The sequence below is a fragment of the Panthera uncia genome, unplaced genomic scaffold (assembly GCF_023721935.1).
Source record: "Panthera uncia isolate 11264 unplaced genomic scaffold, Puncia_PCG_1.0 HiC_scaffold_1502, whole genome shotgun sequence".
Lineage (NCBI taxonomy): Eukaryota > Metazoa > Chordata > Mammalia > Carnivora > Felidae > Panthera > Panthera uncia.
In genome coordinates, this window is record NW_026058143.1 from 38,814 (window position 1) to 61,804 (window position 22,991).

Here is a 22,991-nt window from a genome sequence, read left to right on the forward strand (position 1 = left end):
CTGGGCTCTCATGATGCAAATGGAAACCCTAACCTGTGTCACAGCGGACACGAGAGAATGTTCCCACGTTCCCCAAATGTTGAACAAATCATTGCCGTGTGGCAATTTATTCTTTCAAGTTTATTTATTTTGAGGGGGTCGGAGAGGGAGAGGGAGGGAGTGCAGAGAGAGCGGGGGCAGAGAGAGGGAGACACAGAATCCGAAGCAGGCTCCAGGCTCCTAGCTGTCAGCACAGAGCCCGACACGGGGCTCGAACTCACGAACTGAGAGATCGTGACCTGAGCCAGAATCAAGAACCAGAGCCACCCAGGTGCCCTGACCGTGCGACGACCTAGAAGCAACGGGTCAAGGGCCTCGCTGAGTGTCTGTGAGGCTGCCGCTCAGAATCTTAGATCTCCTTGTTTGTGTGCTCAGGGTTTTTCCTCTCCAGGTTCCTCCACATCCTTGTTCACCTCCCCTCCCCCGCTCCCCCCACAAACCAAACAAACCAAAAAAGAAGTTAACCAGAACCTCGAGAGCTTTTATAACCTGGGAGCAGCTCACGGAGTTACTAACCTGGCTCGTTCTACAGTGAAATGGCACAGCTGTGAACTGTGCCAGCTGTGTGCACAGACCCCTCTCCCGGACTCAGATTCGCTAAGCAGTGCTCCAGAGCCTTCCCACCGTCATCCCCTCCCTCCTCACACCCCCCCCCCCCACTGCCCTGTTTTATGTGAGGTTCCCTCCTGGGCTGGGGCAGGGGGGAGGAGGGGCAGCCCCAGGCGCATGGCGGGGAGCACTCTGAGCCTGTCCCTGCTTCCTGCAGGTTCGCCATGGAGCCCTTCTGTCTGCTCCTCCTGGCAGGTGTTAGCCTGCCTTTCGCCAAGGCTCTCAAGGGCAACGAGACCACCCCAGCGGAGAGCAACTTGACCTCTACGACCGCAGGTGAGGACCCAGCTGCCTGCCGCTCACCTGCCCTTGCCATCCCCCACCCTCCTGGTAGGGTCTCAAGACCGGGGGTGATGACCCCGCTGGGGGAGGAGAAGGAGCATCGAACACGGAACGCTCTCAAAAGCAGGCTGGCCGCACGAGCCAGTTGTTGGGAATTTGACCAGAACAAAGCTTAGCATTCGGGGGGCGGCAAACACAACCCCGTGCTCAGAGTTGGTATCGGCTTCGGCGGGAAGCGGGAGAGCAGGGGTTCACAGCCCCGACCCCGCCGTGGGGAGCCGATTCTAGTGATCCTCAACAAATGGGGACATGGACGAGTGCCTAGGGGATAGTTAGGCACTGACGTGGCAGTTGATCCAGTCAAGAAATCAGTGTGAGTCCTTTCAGGCATGATGTTGGTACCGTGGCTGGAGTCACGTTTTTAAAAGAAGAGTCCACGCGTGTCTAGAGATGCATGTTGAAGTCCTTCTGAGGGAAGCAACCCTCCCTGGGGGAGCCGCTCGAGAAAGAGCCCCTGGGGAGCAGGAGGTAGGCGGGGCCATAGGCCAACCCAGCTGCCTGGTCCCCATCAGAAAGTCGGTGGCAGATACGTGGGGGTCACCGCTCCGTGCTCCTGCCTTTTCCGTGGTTTGAAAGTTAGAGTGGAGACTGGGGAAGAGTGAACAGATCCGCGTGACAGCGTGGACGGACCCCAGAAACACGCTCAGTGGAAGAAGCCGGACGCGAGACCACGTGTTGTGTGATCTCCGTTGATAGGAAATGCCCGGAATAGTCAGGGTGACGGAGGAGAAGGTACCTGAGCGCTTGGCCGGCCTGGTGGGGGGGGGGGGGGGGGTGTGTGGCAAAGGCCAGGTGACCTCAGGTGGACGAGAGGTGGACGGGAAGATTCTAAAACTGGATTGTGGTGGCAGTGGCAACTAGGAATTAACTAAAAATCATTGGATCTTCTGCTTAAAACGGGCGGGTTCTGTAGAATGTAGATTTGGCGTCACGGAGTTGAACTAAAGGCCGTGCGAAGCTGAGGGGAAGGGGAGGAGAAGCGGCAGAGAGAGCAGGGGCTCTTGAATCACGTGACCCTTGTTCAGCTCCCGCTGACCTGGCCAGGTGACCTGGAGTAAGTTCCTGAACCTCTTCGGGCCTCAGTATCCCCGTCTGTGAGTCGGAGGTAATAACAGTGCCTCCTTTTCGCAACGCTGTGAGCATGAACGAGACCGCCGAGCTGGGTACAGAGGCTCGTCCACGTGGGCCACTGCTGTGGATGGCTGGACAACGTGTCGGGGGAGGCCCGTCACCCCGCCAGTCGCTTACAGCCCGGAAACGCGGCCTTTCAATGTCCCTTGGTATCTCTTTCTTGGATGTGTGCCCAACTGATGAGTTCAGGGTCCCCAAGGACTAGGCCCGGACTCCCTGGGCAACGCCACACGCCTCCCTGGGAGACCAGAGGCCGTCTGTGGCTGCCAGCTCTGTCCCCTGGCCGGCTTAGTAGGAGCCTGTAACCAGCAAGGCCTGGTCCCTTGAGTCTGTATCACGGCCTGTTGCCAGTCCCTACACGCCTGCCCTGTCCCTTCCCTGTCCATCCCCCAAGACTCCCAGGCATAAAACTCAAGGCATCTCGGATAAGGTATTACTTGGTGTATCGGTTAGTGTTCTCCAGAGAAACAGAATCAGTAAGACACGTGCTTATAGTTTCATTTATATCTGTATCTGTATCTATGTCTGTATTTATATTTATTATAAGGAACAGGGTCACAGGACTATTAGGGCTGTTGAGTCCAAAATCCGTAGGGCCAGGGAGCCGGTTTGAGCTCGAAGGCTGGCAGGCTGCCGCTGCAGAACCGGAAAGAGTGATGTCCCAGTTGGAAGGCAGTGAGGGAGGAAGGATTCCCTGTTACTCACAAAAGGCCCAGCCTTTTTGGTCTCTGCAGGCCTTCGACTGATTGGGTGAGGCCCATCCACAGTGGAGCATGGGGAGGCGTGTAATCTTTTCAGAGACCACCAATCTAAATGCTGAATCTCATCCTAACAGCACCCTCATAGAAACACCCAGAACAGCAGCGTTGGACCACGTATCTGAAACCCCATGGCTCAGCTAGGTTGGCATTCAGCATCACACTTGATTATCACAAGGCGCTGGGTAAACAAAAATTATCAACTTCCTTCCAGAAGAAAAAGCTTGAGTGAGATAATTAGAAGTGCCCCATTCGGGCTGGGATCAGGGACTCAACCCCCATGCAGCTCAAGGGCCTGACGTGATTTTCTGAGCCCAGACACGTGACCTACAAATGCACCCTTGGCCCCCAAGAGAAGGGCGAAGTAGGGCTCAAGTCATTGGTGCAAGACCCCAGAGAGGACGGCCGGAGCAGCCCTGTCCTCACATTGCCAGCCAGAGAAATCCAGAACTGCAAAAAAGGAAAGACAGGAGCCCCTAGCAGACAGAAGCTGCATTTGTTATTGTCCTCATGTACGTTTTTCACATTTTTTAAAATACTTATTTATTTTTGAGAAAGAGAGAGACACACACAGAGGGCGAGCGGGGGAGGGGCAGAGAGAGAGAGAGGGAGAGACAGAATCCCAAGCAGGCTCCAGGCTCCGAGCTGCCAGCACAGAGCCCCGTGCGGGGCTCAAACTCACAAACCGCGAGATCGTGACCTGAGCCGAAGTTGGACGCTTCACCAACTGAGCCACCCAGGTGCCCCGTGTCACTGTCCTCATCTCAAGCAGGGCCCCTGGGTGCTGGGTCCCTGGTGCTGTTCCACAGCCTGAGACCCTGCAGACCTGCACCGAGGACAGTGTGTCCCGATTCTACCGGGCAGAGCATCGTTTGCCCCAAAGCGGAGAAGCCAGAAGAGAGCTGCGTGGGCGTTTCCCTAGCTAGCACCCAGGGCACCGTCAGGGTGACTCAGCCTCACCCCTGGGCCTCTTCGCTTCACTTGGAAAGAAAACGGTTGGCCAGTAAGGTGGCTGTGGGTGTCAGGCGCTCCTTTCGGGGACAGGGAAGCGACCTCGTGCCCCTGAGAACAGATGTGTCCCTCACAGCTTGTTACAGTTTCTGCCCGGGGCTTCACGGCTTTGGCAGTGGCTGCTGGTCACACAACCAGGAGGCAAGTCCACGCTGGCTCCAGTTCAAGGTCTCGGTGACAGCAGGTGGACGGGCTCCATTGGCCTAGAATTCCAGACGGGAGCCTGACCCGCGGGAAGTGCCCTTTGGAACTTTGTTCCCTGAAAGAAGGATCATCTGGTGGGATCACAGCACATTGCCACAATGTGCCAATAACCGGAAGCCCTGTTTGTTCCTTGAACAAAATGTATCAAATAATCATCAAGAGACATTCCTTTACGCAGGAGCTGGAGGTAAATACTCACAAACAGTACAATTAAATGCTGTTGTCCATATTGCAGGAAGGCTTCCTAAAAATTAATAAGAAAAAGACAGCCCAGTAGGAAAGTGGCAAAGCAAGCATATATGACCAAACGATGTGCAAATATCCAATTGATTGTTTTATTAATCACGAAATGATGCTTTACTCTGTAGAAAGTAGGGAAAGGCAGGTTGCAGTGGTATCATTTCATTGAGCTGTTTGGCAAAATTTAAAAGGATTGCTCACAGCCAGGGGGGATCAGCTCCATCATCCAGTCTAGGTAAGCACGGACGCTGGAAACTTTGCAGGGGGCAACTTGGCAGTTTCTACGACGATTTAATGTGTGTGCCCACTGACGCACAAAGTGTCCTTCTGGAGCTTTCTGCGGAAGCACTTTCAAGACACCCAGAGAGAAAGATACACGATGTGAAATCGTAAGTAACAGAAAAAAAAAAAAAATAGCTGGAAAGAACCTAAATGTCCGTCGAAATCTCGGGTTGTTCAGAAAGTGGAAGTCTAAGCAGCCGTTAAGCAGGACGAAGAGGCTGCGTGTGCTGACCCAGAGGCTCGCCAAGACAGACGACCGCGCGACAAGGCCGAGCCACAGAGCTGGCCCCATAGAGGACGGCGTCTGTTTTTGTTGCTGTTGCTGTGTTTTCACACTCCACTTGGCCCAGGGGACACGGCCCAGCCCGCGGAGCTTTTATTCTGGACCATTTTGTTTCACAAAATGGCATTTAGGTTGAATTACTTATCAGAATTTAAAAATCAGATAAGTTTTACAATAGCTACGAGTTTCTTCTTTTTGGCAAAGCCGGGAGAACTGGACGGTGTGGGGGGCCCACCTTCTGCTTGACCCCAGTGGGGCCGCCCCTGCAGACGGGGCACGGACTCCCCAGTTCTCCCAGCCCCACCAGGCCTGCCGGCCCCTGAGTGATCTTACCTGTTCTCTGCCCCCTCCCCCCCCACACCCTGAGAACAGAGGCAGCTGCTGACATTTGTCCCGATTCTGCCCATGCACACAGCCCTGCTCTGGGGCCTCGGGTCATTCAGCCTGGTCCTCAGGAGCACGCTGAGGAAAGCCCACATCTGTAACTGTAGCCTCTGAGCCTGGAGGCTGGACCCTGGAGCCTCCTGATGAGGCCCCCCAGAGATGGGCTGTCTGTGGCCCAGGTGCCCGTCAAGGCTCCGGGTAGTGCCCACACCCTCAGCCAGGTGCAGCCAGCCCTCGGACCGGGCTGCTCACCACTCGGTCACTGCCAAGATGGACGCTGGCCTGGGGCAGCCAAGGTCTGTGCAAATGCAGAAGTGGGGGGCGAGAGAAGGGCACCCGCCTGTGCCCTGTGGTTGCATTTGGCAGGGCAGGGATGGACCCCAGTCGGGGAGTGGAACACCCAGGCCCCCGCCGCCCCCCGGGGTCAGGCATCTCCCCATCAGGCGGGCTTGAGTTTGCTGCAAGGGCCTGGCAGAGCAGGGCGGGGCCTCCGTGGGTGGGCGAGTGTGGAAGCTTCCCCCCCCAAAACCCCACCCCCTCTCCCCCACGGGGTCAGCTCCCCAGGGGAGCTCTGCAGCAAGTAGGGCCAGGGGAGAGGGACTGGGGCACACGCTCTTAGAGGCTCTGCCTGGTGTCACCCTGGCTTTGCCCTACAACTTGATCTGGTCCCTGGCCAGATGGGAGAGGCATTGGCTCAGCCTGGAAGGAGGGCGTCTTGTTTGGCCAGGCTTCTGGCATCCGGGGCCACCTCATCACAGACCAGGTGTCTCTCAGTCAGTGCACCTCTACATCAGACGGTCACTCGAATCAGTAAAAACTGGCATTTATTAGAAATACGTGCCTTGGCCACTGACAGGTGCCAGAGCCAGTGTGAGGCCCCGGAGGGGGGTTTGCTTACAACCTGGACGGGGGTGGGGAGGGACCTTTAGGATACAAGAGGACGGGGTGCCAGGGGAGGGAAGCTGCAGGACCGCGGTGCCCCCACTGGGCTCAGCTTTGGGAAGACACAAAGCTATGGGAGGACCATTGTTGTCTTTGAGGAACGTCCACTGACTCAGAGTGAAGGCGGTCGCCCCCAGGGTCTGTTCATTCCGAGAGAGTAGGGTCTGTGCTTGGAGGCATACAGAGACTCTCTGGGATCCACAGAAGGGGAGCCAAGCGGGCTTCCTGGAGGAGGGGGCATTCGAGATCTCCCTGGGAGTGGGGGCATTTTGGTGAGTGGGAGTCTGGGGAGGCAGGGGCTAAGTCAGAACAGCCAGCCTGTCAGAGCGCCCTCAGAATCTGGGCTTACTGGGCAGGTCCTGGGCAGCCAAAGGCAGCTGCCCCTGGTCCAGGGATGTGGGTCCTTCTGAATGAGGAAAGTCAGCCTGGACCCGTAAGATCGGGAGCTCGAAGCTTCAGGGGACCTGGTCGTGGCCTGGCCACAGACCTCCACCCAGCCCACGGGCCAGGCTGCACCCCCATTGCCCTGAGCCCCTGCATGGCCCTGGCAGCTCCCCACGCTGTCCCCAGAACAGCAGGGCATCTGACCCTCCACCCTCTTCCACCTCCCCGGTGCCCCGGGCCCGGGGAAACAAGTTCCTTGAGGGGGGCAGGGAGCTCCCTGTCGTGCCTTCACTGCCCCTCAGCCCTCACCAGGGTCAAAGTCACCGGCCCCTCAGTTCATGCTCTGTCCCCCGTGTCACGGTGGCTCATCTCATCAGTGGTGAGAGCACAAGGCACCGGGCGGTGGCCTGCTTTGCCGACGGGGAAGCGTGGTCTGGTGCTGGGGCTCCTTCCTCGCCCAAACCCCCTTTTCCCCTTCGTCTGAGTCCCATCGTGATGGGGACCGGCTCTGCCCGCAGGCCCTCCGGACCCCCGCGCGTCCCAGCCCCTGCTGGCCTGGCTGCTGCTGCCTCTGCTGCTGTTAGTCGTCTCCCTCCTCCTCGCCGCCTACTTCTTCAGGTAGGAGTGTCCCCGGGGCGCGGGCGGACTTGCCCCGACCAGCTCTGATGAGGAAATGATCTCCTCCAGGCCGCACTGCGGGTGTGGGCCCAGGCAGAGGGCGGCGGGGCTGGGGACCGGAGGGGCCGGGGACGAGCGGGGCTGGCGACCGGGGGCCGGCGTGGCAGGGTCCAGCCATGAGCGGCAGGAAGAGCTTCTCCAGGCTCACCTGGTGGGTATCCTCGCGCAAGGGCCCTGCATCCCGGGGACCTTCCCTGTGCCCGAGGCTAACCAGTCTGTGTCTCGAAGGTTCAGGAAGCAGAGGAAAGCCGTGGTCAGCGCCAATGACAAGAAGGTGCCCAACGGAATCCTGGAAGAACAAGGTACCCTGCGGGGCCGGGGGGCCGGCGGGGGGGGGGGGGCTGCCGGGAGGGTTTGCTGGGGGCTGTCGTCCGCCTCTTAGTTGCAACGTTAAACCCCTTCGCCTTTGAGACTTGGGTCTCCCTTTACCCGGTGTAATGCTGGCGTTTGCCATGGTAGAATTTTACCATTTCAAAACTTTTCTCCTTTCCCTCGGCCATGAAACAGACATTGGAGACTTTCCGTTTGTGGCTTTGTTGGAAACGCTGTTCACATCCTGCCCTGTTGACAGGGTTTTGACGTGTAACAGTTTTCAGGAAGCCCTTTAAAATCACCCTACGATGAGACAGCCTGGTTCACGCTCTAAAGGGCTCGCCTGAAATTCGCACCGTTTTCGGATCTTGACGCTGGAAGAGAGCTGATCCACCAACGTGTGCGGCAGGGAAGGTCTCCGTGGAGGGCATTCCCAGCCTTGTCTTTCAGGCTCTGGGCTCAGTTCCGTGCCTCAATGCTACTTACAAGGCACACTGTTTCTCTTCCCCACAAGTGCAGGTGGCTGAGAAAGTTCGGTGAGGCAGAGACTTTCAGAATGATTGGTTCACACCAGTGACTGTAACTTCCTCTAGTCAGCCTGCTACCTAATAGTTCCATGGTTTGGGGGAGCAAACGTACGGTCAGCCTTCAAACAGAATTGTAGAATCGACCCCCAGATGATAAAAAAGAACGTCAGCCCCAAAAGACCTAGCAAGGGGCTGGAGGGCAGTCCTGGGGTGCTGGTGCGACCTGAACGTCACCGAGAACCTCGTTCGGTGCTGCTGTGGCCTGCGGGCGCCTCCTTCCTGCCCCAGCTCGCTCCCTGCACGTTTCAACAGCCCTGAAAGGGAGGGAAGAAGGTGTGGCTGGCGAGGCCCAGAGGCCCAGCCAGACTCACTCTGACGCGTCTGCTCTCAGAGGAACGAGCCCTGTGAGGAGTTCTTGGCTGGGCTTCAGAAAGGCTCTGCAGGTGGGGACAGGCCCTTTGCAGGAGTGACAGCAGAGTGTTCACGTGGACTTTGTCAAGAGTATCAGTCACGTTGCAGGAAGAGAAGCCCCTGCCAGCGATCTCTCCTTTTGTCTCAGTCTGAGTTGATGGAAGGATCTCTCCTGAGGCCCGTCCTCGGCAGTGCCTCCCTGCCCGCTCCCTGCAAAGCAGGGATGGTTTCTCTCTCTCTCTCTCTCTCTCTCTCTCTCTTTTTTTTAAACATTTATTTATTTGAGGGGGGGAGGGGCAGAGAGAGAGGGAGACCCAGAATCCGAAGCAGGCTCCAGTCTCTGAGCCGTCAGCACAGAGCCCGACGCGGGGCTCGAACCCACGAACCGCGAGATCATGACCTGAGTCCAAGTCGGATGCTTAACTGACTGAGCCACCCAGGAGCCCTCAGGAGGGTTTCTCTTACTTCTTCTGGAGCTTGTGGGGTTTCAGCAAGCAGACTATTTGTCACAAGGGAGACAGGGCTGAGGGAGACGCATATCCTAACCGATTCCCTGTCTTTCCCGCCTGAAGCAAAGTTATTCTTTCGTACTGATTAGCGTGCAATCGTTTCTCCCTATCTGGAAAAGTGAGTTGGAGTGTGAGAGTGCCCGGGTCCTTGGTGGAGGGAGCAGGGGCTGGGGGCTGAGCTGGAAGATGAGGTGACTGTGGTTCGTGAGAGCAGGTCACACGGGCCAGAGGGACGCCCCTCTGGTGTGGATGTTATCGCAGGGGGCAGACCTCTGCGCTCCGCTGCGCGGGGCCCCGCTCGGAGAGCACCGTCCACCCTCTGGCTGTGTCATTCCTCCGGGGTGCCCTTGGTCCGTCCGGTTCATGAGTCAGCCATCCGGAAACCTGGCTGAGTGGCCCCCATGTGTCTTCTGGTCCCACAGAGCAGCAAAGAGTGATGCTTCTCAGCAGGTCCCCCTCCGGGCCCAAGAAGTACTTCCCCATCCCCGTGGCACACCTGGAGGAGGAGATCCGCGTCCGGTCGGCAGATGACTGCAAGCGCTTTCGGGAGGAGTTCAACGTGAGTTTGGAGGTTCCTTGCTGTTCTTGTCGTGGGGTCGGGGCCTGGGAAACGCGGCACCGCATTTCAGGGCACATCGTCCCAAAGACCGCATACACCCGCGTGGGTCACCACACTGTCCCAGAGGGGTTTCTGGACGCCTGGCTTCTCCTGCGAGGTCCACGCACGCCCCTCGTTGCTCATTCGTAAGATGAGACGGTCGAGCGAGAGGCTCCCGAAGGCCCCTTCCAGCGTAGACACTCTGAGTGCCGAGTCCCGAAATCTAGCGTGATAGGGACACGGCGGTCTCCCTGATGTGGAAGACCAGGGCCCGAGCGGGCGGCAGGGTGACAGTTCTGTGTGGAAAGCGGTGGAGCACCCCCCCCCCACCTTCTAACGGGCCTCGGAGACCTCGTGCATCTCGCGGGTGAAGGAAACATCCCTCTTGCGAACCACCCTCGTGGCGTGACTTAAACAGCCGTGGGGCCGCTTGAGGGGCCACGGGCTTCGGTTCGACCTGTGCCCCAGCCTCTCCTGGGCATCACCCAGCTACTGCCGTTCTGGGCGAATCGCCTCTGCAGACCTGGCAACGGCAGCAGCCAACTAGCACGGCTTTAACCAACTGTGACGGTCCCCACGGGAGCAAGCCGATTCCCCCAGCTCTCCACAAAAACCACGAAGGTGCGTCCGTGACGCCTCGCCTCGTGCGATTCAAGTTTTCGTCAATGTCCTGTGAATTGTGACTCTGTTGGATAGACGGAGATTTGGGGGGTGGGGGGAGGGAGAGAGGGAGGCACATGGAGGGGGGGGCAGGTAAGAGAGACACCGGGGACACTCATCTGGGGTCTAGCCGTTCAGTGTTTACCCCTGACCATGTTCCTCTTGAGCTCTGTGCGTCTTGCTCACGTCACACGCAGCCGTGTGCTCAGTGTTGAGCCCCAAAGAGAGGCCGGTGACACTGACCGCGCCTTGCTTAGCCTGCTGCCCGCCCCCCCCCCAGGCCCTGGCACAAGGGCCAACGTCTGGGCAGCCGGCCTCTAAGCCGGCCTCTAAGAGGGGCTCTGGGCAGCGGGCCGCATAACCAGCGGCGTGCGGTGTAGCTATTTAATCCAGAGACGGCACTCCAGCAGATGCGTGGCTTTTCACACGGAAGCATCCCGCGAGGGCACGGGAGGTGACGGAGCGTCGCATCGGTACTTTGCTTATTTTTTTAACATGAGCCTCGCCCGCCTTTGCCTTGCTTCCCTTTGTTTCCAAATGTGTCTTCTATTTTGGGGAAATTAGGTCATCTTGAAAGACAGCTCGACGCAGTATTGTTTTGCAATCTGTCAGCCTGGCGAGAGAAGTTCATTCTCCGCGTTCACAGTAACGACCCAAGTTGGCAGCGGTGTGACTTTGTCCCCTCCTGTCTTGTCCTGTTTCCCCTTGTGCTTGTGTTTCCCCGCGTGGACGTGGGGGTCGGCCTTCTGCCAGCAGGAGGACCGTGAGTCAGAACCAGCCGGCTCCGCTGAGATCTCTAAAGTGAGGGCGACTCCAGCGCAGCAGGGCTGAAAGTAGGGTCAGCCAGCCGACGCACCTGCCCCAGGCATGAGCAGCTCAGCCGGGATAAATGGTATTTCAATTATTCAAAAATATCAAAAAATTTTTGTGTTAAGTTTGTTTATTTGTTTTGGGAGACAGAGAGAGTGGGGAAGGGGCAGAGAAAAAGGGAGACAGAGACAGAGAGAGAGAGAGAGAGAATCCCAGCCAGGCTCTGTGCTGTCTGCACAGAGCCCGACACGGGGCTCAAACTCACGAACTGCAAGATCGTGACCTGAGCCTGAGTCGGATGCTTAACCAACTGAGCCACCCAGGCGCCCCCAAAATATCAAAATTAATGGCAGGCCATCCATGCCGAATGAAATAGTAAATGAAGACAAGATCATTCCGACTGATTTCTCCCGTGGTCCCAGGCTACACCATGAGTTGTCACCCCACCGTCACCCGTCCTGGCATTATTTAAAGGCTTGGTGTTTTCGACATCATGCCTCAATTTTGAATTTAAAATTTTTTCAATGTTGCATTTGGATATTATTTTACCTCGATTCCTGGGTTTATGGTGCCACTTCAGAGTTTGCCCCCGAAGCAAGTACGTCACCCTTCCTGCCCTGCCCTGCCCAGCTGCCCACTGGAGGCGTCCGGGCAGTGAAGGATGAGTAGATCTGCAGAGGGAAGGAGGGTCTGGTTCCGGCGCTGGGGGACCCGGGACAAGCTGCTTGTAGTCTCTGAACCCCAGTTTGTTGCTCTCGCCAGTGAGAGCTGGCCCTGTCTTTTTTGTTTGTTTTATTTTTGAGAGAGAGAATGAGAGACAGAGCACGGGCAGGGGAGGGGCAGGGAGAGAGGGAGACACAGAATCTGAAGCAGGCTCCAGGGTCCGAGCTGTCAGCACGGAGCCTGACACGGGGCTTGAACCCACGGTCCGTGAGATCACTACCTGAGCCGAAGTCGGACGCTTCCCTGACTAAGCGACCCATGCGCTCCTCAGCTGGCTGTGTCTCAAGCCGTGTTTGTGTGGCTTCTGTCTCCTAAGCGCCCTGGAGACTTCCAGGACCCGCCCACTCTTGGCTCTGTGATGACCCCGCTTGAGTTAGACAGCTGTTCCCCTCTTCCTCCTCCTCGCCTGATGTCCTGAGTTCCAGTCCCAGAGACGATGAAAGGGACAGATGAGTCTCAAAACGAGTTTGGACGTTTGTGTATTGCCGACCCAGAGCATCTGTGAGCTGAAGGAGTTTGGCCCTGGGTCACTTCGGTGGCATGGTCGAGGCGTGAATGCTGGCCGGCCTGCCTCTTACCAGCCTGGGGCGCTCGCTTGGTCCATTGATTCCACCTCTGCCTGCCTCGGATTGCTCGCCTGTACCAGAAGGATGCTGCCTGTCCCCGTAGGATTGTCCGAACACGTAAAAGAGGCAGATGTGTGCCCAGCTTCGCCCAGGGTCTGCAGGAGAGGCGTCTGGGGCTGCCATGCATTTTAGGACAACTCCTGGGGACATCCAGTCTCACAGTCTCTGCCCGCCATGATAGAGTGCCATCCCAGCAGAGGCTCTCCCAGGCCTCCCAGTGAAACCCCGGCCAGTGAGCGCCATTCAGGGCAGGAACACCCCCTCCCCAGACAGAGTCTGTCCAGCTCAGGGGCCCTGCCCCAGCCCTAGCATGCGTGTTGTAGAAAGGCGCAGGGGAGGCGTGAGCCAGACCCGACCCCTGGAGCATGCTGGACCAGCCCACACCCGGCTGCTCTCTGTTCTTCTCATTGGCTACCACCTGCCCAGCACTGCAGAGCAGGGAGGAAGGGGCAGGGACGTGACCTGTGGCTCCTGTGTGTGCCCACCGAGATGAAATCCTACCTCCAGCAAGCAAGCACACCAGCCGACCCTGTTCGGCCAATTTATGTAATTGCACATTCAATCGCCAGGTATTTATTGACCGATCACTACCTGCACGGCTCCCGCTCAGCGCTGTGGGGGTGACCCGGTCGCGGCAGAGCCCTCCCCAGGTGCTGCCCCGTTTCCCCTGTGCCCACTGAGCAGCTCGGAGATTCGAGTCTGCAGGCAGATTGACAGCGGGACAAAGTGAGGGGTGAGAGTCATTCTGTGCGCTTGGAGACGGAGATATGCCTTCTACACAGAGCACCTGGCCTCACCCCAAGTGGCCCCCCGCACAGCCCAAAAAGCCGGGATCGCCACCCCAACTTCATATCCCGGGTCTCAGGCCACTGCGGGAATGGGCAGAGCTGGGTCCCCCCTCGACACCTAACCCTCCAACCTCCCCACATACCGCACCGTAGCCACCCCACCTTCCGAGGTTTCTTGGGTTCTTTTTTTCTTTTTCAATTAATCATTTGCATAGATTTTAATTTTTAGAGCCGTTTTAGGCTTAGGGAAAGATTGGGCATAGAGTACAGCATTCCCCCTTAGCCCACAGTATCCCGAATCAACAGTGTCCCGTGTTCACGCCCTACGTGTGTTCCAAATGAGAACTGATGTTGACTCATTGTCACTAACTGACCGACGTCCAGAGCTGGGGTTCTAGTGTGGTACGTTGTGTGGGTTCAGACAAACGCATGACATCATGTGCCCACCATTACAGTGTTATACCTCGTTTTTATTCTCAGGGGTGAGGACAAAAAAGCTTTCGAGTATAGAAAGAGAGGAGTCTGTAGAATGTTGCCACAGGTTCTCTGTTTAGGTTAGGTCCGGAAAATCAGTGTCAAGACAGCTTTGATAAGAACCAGGAATTTTGAGGGGCGCCTCGGTGGCTCAGTCCGTTGAGCGTCCGACTTCGGCTCAGGTTGTGATCTCATCGCTTGTGGGTTCAAGCCCCACGTCGGCCTCTGTGCTGACAGCTCGGAGCCTGGAGCCCGCTTCGGGATTCTGTGTCTCCCTCTCTCTGCCCCTCTCTTGCTTATGCTCTGTCTCCCTCTGTCTCTCAAAATAAATAAACATTAACAACAAAAAAGAGAGAGAGAGAGAGATAGAGAGAGAACCAAGAATTTTGGGTAGAGAAGGCATTGACCCCAAGGCACCCACCAGGCTCTCTGCCTGTGGCCGTCCAGTTTGGTGAACTGAAAACAAAAGAAAGAGTTCACTGGCTGGCAGGGTCTCAGTCTGTGAGGGAGAAGCCCCCCCGCCCCAGAAGAGGGAGGCTCTGGGCACCTGTGGGCGGTGAGTCCGGCCCTCGTGACTCATGGTGTGAATAAGCCTAGGGCCGCGCAGCACTTGTGAGGTCTGTCCCCGTCTTCCGGGGACTTCACACTTGAAGAAGGGGAGTCTTGGTGGCCAGCTCCAGGCCAGACTGAAGGTCTCCCCCGGTGCCTGCCGCTTGCCAGCCAGGTGAACCTGGACAAATCTCCAGCAGCCTTGGGGGCCAGTTTCCTCATCTGGAAAACGGGTGATGCTAGTGTCCTCTTGTAATAGGTTGAGCTATGGCCTGGGGCAGGTGACCCGCTCCTCCTCCAGTGCCTGGCACATCTCAGCGGCTTGGTAAATATTGACACTCGTTCCTCGAATTCCAGTGTCCCCTCCCCAGTCCAGTGAACGTTGAGGTTAACGTTGAAGGCCGTGATCTGGGGGTTCAAAAGGCTCTTTCCCACAGTGCACTGCACGGGGCTTGCGTACGTGCGGAGGGCGTCCCAGCAGCCAGCGAATGCGGGGGGACGACTAGAATCAGTAGAAGTCAGGGAGCCCAGGGTCAGCCGGGTTCGTGTCCACGGAGCCACACATCAGTCACAGGGTGCTAGCTAGCGTCTCACACCTCGGTGTCCTCATCCGAGGCAGCGGGGGGATAGGGCAGAGTTCCTGAAGCCAGGTGTGCACACAGGACCCCTGGGGATCTTGCGCTGATCCAGGCTGGGGCTGGAGTCTGGGCTTCCCACAAGAGGCCAGCTGGACCTTACCCGCTGGCCCGAGAGCGCGCGGCCTCTCAAGCAGGAGGCCCACATCTAAGCTGCTCGAACATCCTCTGCCCATCCCCGAGCCCAGCCCCACGGGCACAGCTGGCCTCCACAGCCCCTCCGCAAGGTGCCCTTGCTCTGCCCTCTCCTGCTCCAGAGTTCTCCTGTGCTCAGTCTGTAAGTATCCGTGGAGTCCCTGCTCCGGGGCAGGACCTGTGGCTCCCAGGGCTTTGGTGACAGTGCACAGACAAGTCCCCGCCTTCATGCAGCTGAGGGCCCAACGGTGGGGTCGTCACCACGTCCACAGCTCACTTGGCCCGCTGGCGAGAGCGCCCTGAGGGCAGGCGGGCCTGTGTTTTCCTCACGTGTCTGCCCGGCCCCTGGCACAGCCCGCTGGGCAGGGAGGGCGGTGGACTGCACGTAGTTTGCTAGGCCGGGGTTTCCTTAATTCCTGTGCCCATTAGCGAAGTGGATGTAAACGCTGTGTTCGGATTCATCACGTTTAGTGCTAACTGTGTATTTTCTTCTAGTCATTGCCATCTGGACACATACAAGGAACTTTTGAACTGGCTAATAAAGAAGAAAATAGAGAAAAAAACAGATATCCCAACATCCTTCCCAGTAAGACTTTACTTTTTCTGCATGATTGGTAGCGTGTGGAGTAAACTCAACATTCCTTTGTAGCTCCTGGGGACTGTACCTGTCCGGGCAGCATAACAGTCCCAGGACGAGGGGACGAAGGCCCGGGCCAGCACCGCTGCTTGGCGCTTGTCCAGGGAGGTCTAGGTGGCCATCTCCCACAGCGGGCTCAGGCCACCTCTGTTGTCGTGGGTCTGGCCACCAAGCCTGCGCTCGATGTTGAGACCTGGGCTGCCCAGGGGCCCAGGGGAGTGCCCCCCGCACAGGCTGGCGGGGGCCTGCTCCTGGGCCCAGTCCTGAGCCGCAGTCTTGTGCTGCCAGCGGCCCTGGGCATCTCCGCATCTCAGACTCAGTGCTCTCGGCCACCAGCCGTGTGTCCCCCAGACCAGGGGCAGAAATGACAGAATGAGAAATGTGCAGAGATTTGGCAGCTTTGTGGGAGGGCTTAGCAACGCCAGCAGCTAAACGGGGCCATGGGCTGTGGGGTGTGGGGTCCAGGGAGGCCGTCGGGCCAGATAGCTGACAGATCTGTCCAGGGATGTGGCTGGACAGGCTTTGCCCGGGGGTGCCTTTCACAGCCCACCTTGGTGCCAGGACAAACCTGAATGTTCCAAGCTGTCAGCTGGCCAAGGAGGGTTGCAGTATTCTTCGTTCAGCTGGACCCCTCTTGTGGGCTTTGCCCATCAGGCTAACAGAAAGGCAGCCAGGAAGGGTTTAAATCCTGAGCCCCAGGCCAGAGAATCTCCCTGTTCTCAGACAGAGCCTCTGTGGAAGCAAGGGAGCCAGCCTGTGCAGTGGGCCTCAGTCCACTTGGTGGCATTTTTAGGATTGGAATTAAGTCCGTCTCTTCAGGGGCACAAGAAGCTGTGGTCCGCCCAATTTGTGTGGTCTCTGGACTCTTAGCACTTAATAGAAATAATTCTTTTGCACTTTACAAGCATAGGATTGACACCTCTTTTTTTTTTTCCAAAGGCCCCTATAAGACTATGATCCAACTACGATGAGAAATTAACCAAATAGTCTTTCGGCTAAAACACATTTGCGTAGGCAGCCAAGGGAGCCACAAGGAGATGGGACACGAAGCTGGGCAGTGAGGAGGGGCTTGGGCCAGGGTTAGACTCTGGACACGCAGTGGGGGTCCAATCGGGAGGGCTTGCCGCTGGATCTGGGGTGGGTTATCAGAGAAGGAGGGAGGCAAGCCGCTTGGTTGGAGCAGCTCGAGGGAAAGGAGAACCGTGGGGGGAGGCTGGGGATCTTTGGAATATTTTGTGTCAAATAAAAATCGGGATATTTGCAAATTAGTATTTTTATCTACTATTAGTTTGACTAATTAGCTTCGTTAATTAATTTAATTTATGCATTGACCTACTGAATGTATCTGTTGAGGACCTACCTACCCAGCCCCAGCACTTTTCTAGGGTCCTGCCCCCATTTGCCTCTTACTCACTAAAAACCTTATTTAAAATTCTTTGAAAGTGAGTTTATTTATTTTGAGAGAGAGAGAGAGAACGAGAGAGACCGAGAGAGTCCTCATGAGCGAGCGGGGGAGGGGCAGAGAGAAAGAGAGAGAAAGAATTCCAAGCAAACAGTACAGAGCCTGATGTGGGGCTCAATCTCACAAAGTGTGAGATCATGACCTGAGCTGAAATCAAGAGTCTGCTGGTTAACCAACTGAGCCACTCAGGCACCCCTAAATTTACTAGATTTTTAAGAAACCCCTCGACCCAGGCATGGAAATGGCTCCAGGGAGCTTGGATGACAGAGAACAAGATGCCTGGCGTGTCCATGAGGCTGGGCTTCGGAAAAGCTTGGTGACTGGTAGGGAGACAGCATCCTCTACTCTGGGAAAAAAAAAACAGCAACAGCCAATAATTTCAAAATATAATGTTTTGACAGTGAAGTGTGACTTTCAGAATAAAAAGACAGGAAGCTCTCCAAAACTGCAAGATTCTAAATCTAACCAGAATGCTATTTTCTACCCTCGGCTTTCTATAGCTGTTCTCAAAGCGTAGATGGTTCCAAATTATTTTCAACTGGCTTCACACATGCTCAGCCGGAGCCGTCTCTGCTTTAGGGCTGTCAGCCCCTGAGCACGAGGGTGTCGTAGAGGAGGCCATCGGGCTGTACGCTTGGGGTTTGACACCCTGGCTGCCCCATATGAGCCATGACTTTCCCTGAAAGCCTCAGTGGCCTCTGCTGCTGGGGGCAGGATAGATCGGGCCCAGCGATACCGTGTCTAGTCAACAGGTGTCTGAGGTCAGCGGCGCCTTCCAAGAATGCGGAAGACAACAGCTCCTCTGCCGCAGACCCACCCCGCAAACACACACGTCTCAGTTAGTTTCAGACCTGTGGGGACAAGCAGGGGGTAAAGCAGGACAAAGCAGGACGATAGAACGCGGTAAATACATACGGAGTGCTCACTCTGTCCCAAGCCCCGTGCCCGGGGTGGTGTGAGCCACCCCTGGAGCAGCTTTGACTCTTGACCCTGGCCCTGGGCCCGGTCTGGTCATCCTCAGTATTTCCGCTAGCTGTTGTACAGCTAGAAGTAGGAGATCCAGGCCTGGGGCCATGACACTTTGAAGGGCCCATGACACCATCTGATTTCCTTTAAAATCAGAAAAACAAAAACAAAAACAACACCGTAATCCAGTCTGGTTACAGTAAGCTTTATACTAACTAATAACACAGTTGTAAGATAAAATGTTTACTTTTTTCTTTTATGGAGGAATGGGCCATGAAGGCAGGAGTGACAAGGACCCACCAAGGTCACAGTGGGGGCCCTGGTTGAAACTTCCCCAAACGTGCACACACACACACACACACACACACACTCCACAAACACATACACGCGAGACCCACGCACACAGAGAAAACACACACCGCACCCCCACCTACCACGCACACCTGCACACCACCCGCCCCCACACGGAGGAAGTACACATCACACACCCACACAGAGCTCTCTGTGGTCAGCCCCCTCACTAGAGAGTTGCTTGTACAGCAGGCCAGAATCTTCCAGGCAGGTGGCCCGCCAGGCCCAGCTCAGGTCAGCGTGAGTTCCACCCACCTTCCAGCCCTAGGGCCGACTGGAAGGATGGGGATCGGGGTGTGGAGTCGGCTTGTCCCTTCCCTGGAAAGCCCGGGAGCGTGGACCCCAGTCCTTCCGTCCGGGGCTCTCCTCAGTGCGCAAGGGCCTTGTGAACACGGGGGCCCAGCTGGGGTTTCGGAGAATATGGTGATCTCACTGCGGGGCCCCAGCACGTGCTGCTGTTCTGTTTCTATGTGAGGCCCAGCAGCCCCCACTCCTGGACGCTGAAATTCATGCCTCTGCTGTCAGCCCACAGGTCTTACCGGACACCTGGTTAGGGCCGGGCACTGTCCTCAGTGCTGAGATGCAGTGCTCATTCAGTGAAACAGGTGTATTCCCATCCTCATGACACAGAGGGGCTCATGAGGACACTGAAAAGGACGCGTCCTCTGTCCCGGTGATCACCACGCAAGACCCGGTCGTGTCAGGTGCCGTGTTTAATGCTGTAGATGGAAGAAATGTATGGCAGGTGTGATTTCCTTATCCTGATATCATGGTTTTTTGTTTTCTTCTAAACAGATGATCATTCCAGGGTGATTCTGAGCCAAGTGGATGGAGCCCCCTGTTCAGACTATATTAATGCTTCGTACATAGATGTAAGTCTGCCGTTTTCCTGTCCCCGGCCGGGCCTGATGCACACACCTGCACCATTTGGGGACTCAGTGTGAATCGTGACTTTCCTCTCTGGGGCCGGGTCACAACCTTCCTGGGCAGCTTGGCCACAGCGCAGAGAGCACAGAGTCGCCTGGGGCTTTTGAATTAGCATCTGTCCGGGGATTCATTTTCAAGAAACAGATAAGCACAAAGATGTTTGTTACAGCATTCGTTACATTACTGACCAAATAGGACAAGAGGGATCAGTTAAACAAACTATGGTAGAACCATAATGCAATGGATTAAGAATTCATTTTAATTGGGCCACCCGGGGGGCTCAGTCGGTTAAGCACCCGAATTCGGCTCCAGTCATGATGTAACAGTTCGTGAGTTCGAGCCCCGCGTCCAGCTCTGTGCTGACAGCTCAGAGCCTGGAGGCTGCTTCAGATTCTGTCTCTCTCTTCTCTCTGCCCCTCCCCAGGTCACAGTCTATCTCTCTCCCTCTCTCTGTCTCTCTCTCTCTCTCTCTCTGTCTCTCTCTCTCAAAAATAAACATAAAGAAAAAAAGATTTAAGCGTTCACTTTAAGTGAACCTTAAAATACCGTTTAATATAAATTATAAAATTATCATAAAAATACAACATAGGAGAATTTGTACTTACTAACCAGTTCAAAGTATCTGAACGTGTGTCTGCTTGTGTGTGTGCGTGTGCGACTGGGAAAGTATTCCCAGGAAAAATCTACGGCGGGGCCAACAAAAGTAGCCCTGGCTCCGAAAGGACTAGTGAGTTTTCTTCTTATTTCTGTGTTTTCCAACTTTCTCGTGGTTGATACGCATTACTTTCCAAACCACAACGGCAAACGCCTTCAGCCAAGAAAGCGAGGAAGAATTACAAACCTGATTTTATGTTTCTAGGGTTACAAGGAGAAGAATAAATTCATAGCGGCTCAAGGTAAGCTTCTTGCTGTTCTTTTCAAAACGGGATTTTGGTAACATGATGTGGGAGGCTACCTGGTCCTTATCTGCTGCCAGGAATCCCGAGGCTTCCCCTGGGCTTCCTGTACGGCCCCGTCTGTGTTGCCTGTTTGCAGTCTGTCCAAGCTGTCCCTGAGCACAGGCCACGCGGGGGTGTCCCGAATCTCACAGAGCCTTGCGATTCGAGGCTGGCGCTCCATTGACCCCGAGTGTCAGCATGTCCTGGGAGCTGCTCAGACGTGCTACGTTCACATCTGCCTCTCAGCAGGCCTTCTCGGGTCATTCTGTGCCTTCGTTCGCAAAGCTCTGCCCCACGAGATGACGAAGCGTGTTGTACAAACAGAGCTCCAAAAGAACAGACGAGTTGGAGCCCGAGAGCCCAGGTCCCCCTTCCGCGGTCGGGCAGCCAGGGGAGGGTGTCATCATTTATAAGTAGGTGTAGCCGGCACATTGGACGTACATCCACGCAAAGCATGCGTGTAGACAGACAGACAGACAGACAGACACATGCCTGTTCCCTCACATGCATGGTGCAAAGACAGGGCACCCAGTAGGTTAACGGTTATCATTTGAACGTGCTGATTCTTTCATTAGACAACCCTGAACCTCTCTCAGCTGGCCGAGCTCGGGTGTGGCTCCCAGTTGTGGTTGTTTCCAGGCGGTTGGGGAAGGGAGGGAGTCGCTTATCAGATCAAGGCCTTAACCCCCAGGGCGCCTTGCAGGCGCCCTTCACCTTGCACACGATCCACTTTGCACGGACGAGGTCTGACCTGCCATCCGTCAGCCCAGAGGTGGCTGGGGACGTGGAGCCCACAGCGGCTTTCGCGGGCTTCCTCCCTCGCAGGCGACAGTCTTTCCGACAACAGGTCCCCAAATTCAGCGCACGTCGGAATCACTTGAGAGCTTATTAAAAATGTACATCTCTTAGGAAATAGGGAAGCACACAGACGCATACACCCAGAGTACAGCCTCAGAGAACCCGACAGACATCAGCTGACACAGATAGAGGAGTCTCTCTCCCGTGAGAGGGGGGGGCAGCCCGGGGCCCAGGCAGTGGCTCAAAGGAGAGGGACCTCTTGATCTTCCTGCTCCGCCCTCCAGGGCATGTCACTGTCTCCCTCAGGGTCACAAAATGGCTGCGCCTCCAGGCCCTGTGTCTGCATTCAGGCAGGAAGGAGGGCAAAGGGCAGAGGACTTTCTTCTGGGGACGCTTTGTCTTTGGTTCAGACCGCTCCCCAGGAACCTCAGCCCACACCCCGCTGGACGGCACTGAATCATCGCCAGCTGCAGGGCAGCTGAGAGATGAGGGAAGGGGGTTAGACGTGGAGGGTGAGTGGGTCGGCCCGCAGCCCATCTGCGTCTCTGTCTGCGTCTGTCTGTCGCGCACACACAGACCCTCGTGCAGTTCTGGAGCGGGTGCTGGCGTGCCGAGGCTTTGAGGGGCCCCCTGAGCGGCCGCACGGCACTCTGGACAGGCAGGCTCAGACCCCAGCCTCATCTGAATACCCTTGATTGCCTGCGAATGGGGTCACCCCCTGGACGCTGCTCTGTGCCTCCCCAAGGACATCCCAGCCCCAGGGGGTGGCCAGGAGTGTGGGCGGTGGGGCGGGGAGGCCGCACCCCTTCCCCCCCCCCGTGGGCCAGTTGGCCCTTCTGTGCCTGGGAGGAGCCCGGTCCCAGGGCCCCAAGGCCAGGGTGACAGGGGCCAGAGACCCTCTTCGGGTCTGACTTTGGGCTCCTCCTCTGCATACAGGCCCTAAACAGGAGACAGTTAATGACTTCTGGAGAATGATCTGGGAACAGAAGTCTGCAACCATTGTCATGTTGACGAACCTGAAAGAAAGGAAGGAGGTGAGCCAAGCCTTCTGACTCACAGACTCTACTCTTTAAGCTTCTGGGGCTTGGCTGGGGGTGTGCTCACCACATCCTCTTCCTATCCCTCTCCCTTCTTATCGCTGCAGAAAAAGACGAAAAAAAAAAAAAACACGAGGGGCTCACAGCATTTTTATCGCGAAACAAATATTCTGTGTTCCAAGCATCTCACTGCTCTAGGCGGCGACACGCAAATGTCACAGGGTTAGTTCTTTCTTCAGCGGAGAGCCCCCCACCCCAGCCCCAGCCTGGCTGCTCTCCGGTGCTGGCCGTGTGCAGCTCAGCACTCAGAGGCTCAGCGTGCTGGGCATACGCTACGGTGGGCCTCAGCCGACCAATAAAAGTGGATTTCCTGCTTATTATCCAGACTAGAGAACTGTTTTTGAAACACAAGGTTTACTGAAGGAATGTGGATTTAATTAGCTACTTCTAATTTAAAACGTAATGCACGGACACCAGAGGAACTTGAAGCCTCTATAAAGAAGGTCAAGCGGATTCACGTCCTAAGGGGACAGATACTCCTCCTGGTCTGCTCTGCTGGACAGGCGGCCGCAGGGGAGTGTGCAGGGGGCAGCACACAAACCCCGCCTCCTGTGATTTAAGTGCCGCTGGGAGGGGCAGGCGCCAAACAGAAAGCAAATAAACATAAACTGTGCCAGGAGGTGACATAAAAAATAACGGAGAGTAAAGGCCTGATGAGCAGGGAGGGCCAAGTGAGCCAGGCAGACAAGGACTTAGGGGCCTGGGCCTGGGGCACTGGGGGGGCGGGGCTTCAGGGGCTGGGGCACTGGGAGGGGGCGGGGCATCTGGGGC

General features: G+C 56.4%; 1 protein-coding gene across 2 annotated transcripts; it reads left to right on the plus strand.

Moving 5' to 3' along the window:
* The first annotated feature begins 761 nt into the window (after positions 1–761).
* Positions 762–22,912, plus strand: LOC125917117 (receptor-type tyrosine-protein phosphatase epsilon-like). Of its 2 annotated transcripts, none has more exons than XM_049623383.1 (8): positions 762–924; positions 7,128–7,227; positions 7,522–7,589; positions 9,469–9,605; positions 15,540–15,630; positions 19,256–19,332; positions 20,247–20,283; positions 22,060–22,912. In XM_049623383.1, the coding sequence occupies exons 1-8, from the start codon at positions 813–815 to the stop codon at positions 22,173–22,175; spliced, it is 738 nt and encodes a 245-aa protein (XP_049479340.1). In that variant the 5' UTR covers positions 762–812; the 3' UTR covers positions 22,176–22,912. The 2 variants fall into 2 exon arrangements, with proteins under 2 accessions (XP_049479340.1, XP_049479339.1); XM_049623382.1 differs by having other exon boundaries at positions 774–924; positions 7,516–7,589.
* Positions 22,913–22,991: the final 79 nt, after the last annotated feature.